Source organism: Otolemur garnettii, unplaced genomic scaffold (genome assembly GCF_000181295.1).
Source record: "Otolemur garnettii isolate 467f Iridium unplaced genomic scaffold, OtoGar3 scaffold00063, whole genome shotgun sequence".
Classification (NCBI taxonomy): Eukaryota; Metazoa; Chordata; class Mammalia; order Primates; family Galagidae; genus Otolemur; species Otolemur garnettii.
Window position 1 is genome coordinate 1,468,152 of NW_003852458.1, and position 4,921 is coordinate 1,473,072.

Genomic DNA, 4,921 nt, shown 5'->3' on the forward strand with positions numbered 1-4,921 from the left:
AAAAAAAAAGAAAAGTAGTAAAGTATAGAATCTTTCTGAAGATGTAAGTTGCAATGGCCAGTGATTCTAGTAATGAATTACATTATTCATTACATGTACAAAGAACCAGGAAACCAAGGTTGAAAAAAAAGGATATGTACATGTGAATCTTTCTAAATGCAGAATATAGATGTCTTAAAACAAGAGCTAAGAAAATGCCATGAAGGCTATGTTGACCAGTTTGGTGAAAATATTTCAAATTCTATATAAAACCAGCACACTGTACCCCATGACTGCATTAATGTACACAGCTATGATTTAATAAAAAATAATAATAATTTGGAAAAGGGTGGGGGATATGGATGAAACAATATTTGCAATGCGTGATTATTGAAGGTAAATGATGAGAAAAAAAGAAAAAAGGATATGGAAACACAATTCAATAAAGACAACTTTAAAATCAACTTCCACTTTAATTTTTGAAAGCTATTAAAGAAAACATTCTTTTTAAGCACTATGAAGTCTTTTAAAGAATGTTAATCAGCACTCCTCTTACCTTTCTTGTTAAAAGACTTTTACGTCTCATTCCACAAGCCTCTAGTTGTAACCTTCCTCTCAATGCTAATTCAATTAACATACAGCCACGTAATCCAGATGATATACAGTCATTCCAAAATGATGTGTAACCCTATTAAAAAAAGAGAACAAAATAGCTAATTTACCTTGAATTCAGTCAAAAACACAAATATTTTTAGCCCAAGTTATTTCTGGTGGCTTTTACCTTTCCTGTCTTTCTATAACAAAATATTGAAAACATACAATTATGGACCTTAATTAAGGATTTTCAGGGGCTTATCTCTTGTTACCACTTACCCTTATATCCAGATAAACAACAGAGGTCAGAGGTTTAGAAGTATAATTTGCACTTCACTAAGCTTTTTCAGATTGCAAACTCCAGGAAACATTCAGTTAACCTCATACTACAATGGTTTACTCTAGTATATGCGGCAAATTAAGAAACTACAAGTGGACTAAAAATATCTCAACTTCAACTGTTCCCAGAGTAACAGCATACTCTGAGATATTAGCAAAATGGGATCTGCAATAACAGACTTTAGAGACACATACATTTAGTGAATGGCTTTAAGCACCACCTCTGAAAGACCTATGCTTAAACAGAATTGAATTCACATGGAAAAGTAGATGAATGCACATAGACAGTTCTCCACCAAAACTTCTGGGTCACCAGGAATATTCCAAAGACAAACCAACAAAATAGTCCAGTATGTTCATAACCTCCTGCTAAAACTGACATCATAAAAGCATGATCAAGAATTGACCAAGGGTGGGAGGGGAGAAGAAGGGAGCAAAGAGATATTTTTTAATATTTTTAAAGAGGTGGGTTGAATAAAAATGAAAACAAAACCGTACAATTGGATGGGATGGTAATGCCACACTTGGGAACTGTTACGTTAGGGGAGAAGCAGTAGGCCGGGAGACAGCCAAGTGAATCTGGTCATGACCTAGGCCGGCTCAGTTCTGCACTCAATCCATATCACAATACAGTGAGACAGACCAACAGCAGGCAGAACAACTTAAAAGAGTCAGAAGCTTAACCAGGAATTGTGGCAGGCACCTGTAATCCCAGCTACTCGGAAGGCTGAGGCGAGAGAATCATCTAAGCCCAGGAGTTAGAGGTTGCTGAGAGCTGTGTGAGGCCATGGCCCTCTACTGAAGGCGATAAAGTGAGACTCTGTCTCCACAAAAAAAAAAAAAAAGAGTGAGAAGCTAGAACACCATCTTTGGCCTTCCCAAGGGCTTAAGAGCACTTTAATATTTTAATTTCTATCTAGTGCTAAACTTAACACTACATAGTTCATCAATTCTAAAACAAATCTTTTTAAAGCTTAATATCTCTGAAATGGGGATGCACTGTTCAATAGGTGGCACCTTAAAAGACAAAGGTATCATGGCTACTGAGCTAACACACTGAAGAGAGAAGAGAACTGTGGCACAGACCTCATGGGTGCACAGTGGTGGAGAGATTAGGGTCCAACCTGTCAGTTACTGGAGAGTTTTTGTTTTTTTGTTTTTTTGTTTTTTTTTTTTGGAAACACAGTATCACTTTGTCATCCTTAGGAGAGTGCTATGGGGTCATAGCTCACAGCAACCTCAAACTCTTGGACTCAAGTGATCTCTTGCCTCAGCCTCCCAAGTAGCTGGGGTGACAGGTGCCTACCACAACAGTCAGCTACTTTTAGAGATAGAATCTCTTTCTGGCTTAGGCTGGTCTTGAACTCCTGAGCTCATTTAATACACTCGTCTCAGTCTCCCAGAATGCCAGGGTTATAGGCATGAACCACCAGGCCCAGCCTGGAGAGTACTTAAAAAGTTAGCACAAGATTGGTTGGCAATATCTAGATCTAGCTGTGCCACCACCAATGTGCCAGACTTCTCAGTGAGGAAGATTTTGCAAGGACAGGTCAGTAACCACCACACTGCCCAGAGGATTTTGTCCTTAGACCACTACCCTCTACGAAACAATTACAGGGTCCTACAAATGCTTATTATAGCCAATTCTGACTATGTATTCTGGGACGGTACATAGCTCTTACACTTGGAAACCGACAATTATTTCAACCCCAAACGAGTCTGAAATTCTGCTGCTAGCAATGGAGGAAATATCTTTCTGCCTCCATTAGTCCAACTAGGGTACTAATACTCCAAGTTCAAGGTCACACTAAGGAAGGCCCACTGTCCAGACAACTGAAGGATGAAGAGGAAATCCCCTAGACCACCAGAAGCAACAGGTCTCTGAGTACCTCCCCTACTCACTGTACAAAGTGCTAGAGAACCCTAGAAGATTGCAAGAGAACTACTTGGAGACCCTCTATGCTCAAGACTGTGCTTAAAAACTAGTTCCTATGTTCTAAAATAGAAGGATGTGTTGCAGTCTGGGCCAAGTACTACCCCAGAGAATCCACAGAAACATCACCCATTAGTTCATGGGTCCAAAACAGGGGAGACCATCTAAGAATAGAGAAGGCTACTAAGATCCAGATTTGGTTGTAGCTGTCCTGGTGAGTTAGGATACCAGAACAGGAACAAATTGAAATTTATACCACATGCAGCTCACAGGCCTCCAAAAAACCTGGGAAAATAGAACATAAGAGGACCCTGGAAACTAATTCAGAACAACTGTACTTGCCTTTTACCAATTATCTGCTTTAATAATAACTATTAATTACCAGATAGGTAGAGACTCTCCCAATGGAATACCACCTAAATTGACAATATATTCCTCTTAAATCAATCTCTTGTTGATGGGAGTCACCAGGGTCAGACTCAAACAAACGGCCAATCTTTTGGGCAGAGCTCGCAAAGTTGTCTAAAATGAATAAACTACCTTTTTCATAGATAATAACATCCAGAAGAGAGAGCTTGGCAGAAAGAATGAAAGACAGTACAACAAATGTGGCAACAGTCCACAGGACCTGGCTGCAGACACAGCCCTGCCCTCAACGGGCAGTTCCAAAGTTTAAATTTAGGGGACAGAGACTACCAGAAAAACAATGTTCACTGCAATCATCCAGCTTTTCTCACTAATAAGACTAAGGATATTTACTTAGATTTCAATATGCGTGATTCCCTTTTTTCTCTCAAGTGGTTTAACTTGAGTGGGAGAAAGGAGAATTCTTCCTTGGGCTCCCTAAAACAACGAACACTAAGAAGAGTTCTCACTATTAAAACTAAGACCCAGTGCGGCACCTGTGGCTCAGTGATTGGGGTGCTGGCCTCATATACCGAGGGTGGTGGGTTCGAACCTGGCTCTGGCTAAACTGCAACAAAAAAATAGCCAGGCGTTGTGGCGGGCGCCTGTGGTCCCAGCTACTTGGGAGCCTGAGGCAGGAAACTCGCTTGAGCCCAGGAGTTGGAGGTTGCTATGAGCTGTGAAGCCACGGCACTCTACCCAGGGGGATAGGTTCAGGCTCTGTCTCAAAAAAATAAATAAATAAATAAAATGGCATCACTATAACTTTCTATTTGACAAAAGCAGCAGTGAGGAGCAAAGAACAGAAAGGACATCTGACATAAATGGAACCACAGTGGCTGATGGAAGTCCAGTCTTATCAATAATTATATAAAATATGAATAAACACTACAATCAAGAGATTCCAAAGCTGGATAAGAGATCTAACCATATGCTGTCTACAAGAAATATACTTTAGATTCAAAGGCACAAACAAACAAGTTTCAAAGACTGAAAAAGCATATGCCATGCAAACACTAATCAAAGAAAGCTAGAAGCTGGAAGCTGTAAATCCTAGCACTCTGGGAGGCCGCGGCACACAGATCTCTTGAGCTGTTAAAGAGTAAGACCCATCTCTACTAAAAAATATAGAAAACTTAGCCAGGCATCATAGTGCACACCTGTAGTCCCAGCTACTCGGAGGCTAAGGCAAAAAGATTGCTGCAGCCCAGGAGTTTGAGACTGCTGTGAGCTTGAGACCACAGCACCCTAGCCTGGGGCAGTAAGAGTGAGAGCGAGAAAGAAAGAATGAAAGAAAGAAATATACTATCAGTAACAGATTTCAAAGCAGAGAAAAAAATATATTATCAGTAACAGATTTCAAAGCAGAGAAAATTGAGAACGACAAAGAGGGACAATCATCAGGAAAATGCAACAATTACAAACATGGAGACACTTCACAGAATTTCAAAATACATAACTACAAAAACTTACAGCAGAAAGAAACAGACAATACCGTAATAGCTGAAGACCACGCTGCCAATAACTGACAAAAGCAGAGAAAAAAAACCACAAAGATTGGAGCTGTACAACACTGCCCACCAGCTTGACCTGACATTCACAGAACTTTGCATCCAAAAACAGCAAAATACATATTCTTTTAAGCACATCTAGAATTTTTTTTTTTTTTTT

The 4,921-nt window shown here is 39.8% G+C and overlaps 1 protein-coding gene across 1 annotated transcript in view; it reads right to left on the reverse strand.

The window, feature by feature from the left end:
• Positions 1–4,921, reverse strand: part of GOLPH3 (golgi phosphoprotein 3) — a 44,533-nt gene that overhangs the window by 20,289 nt on the left and 19,323 nt on the right. Inside the window, exon 2 of the mRNA XM_003792923.2 lies at positions 536–667. Coding sequence (XP_003792971.1) covers positions 536–667 — 132 coding nt within the window. The remainder of the gene's footprint in view (positions 1–535; positions 668–4,921) is intronic.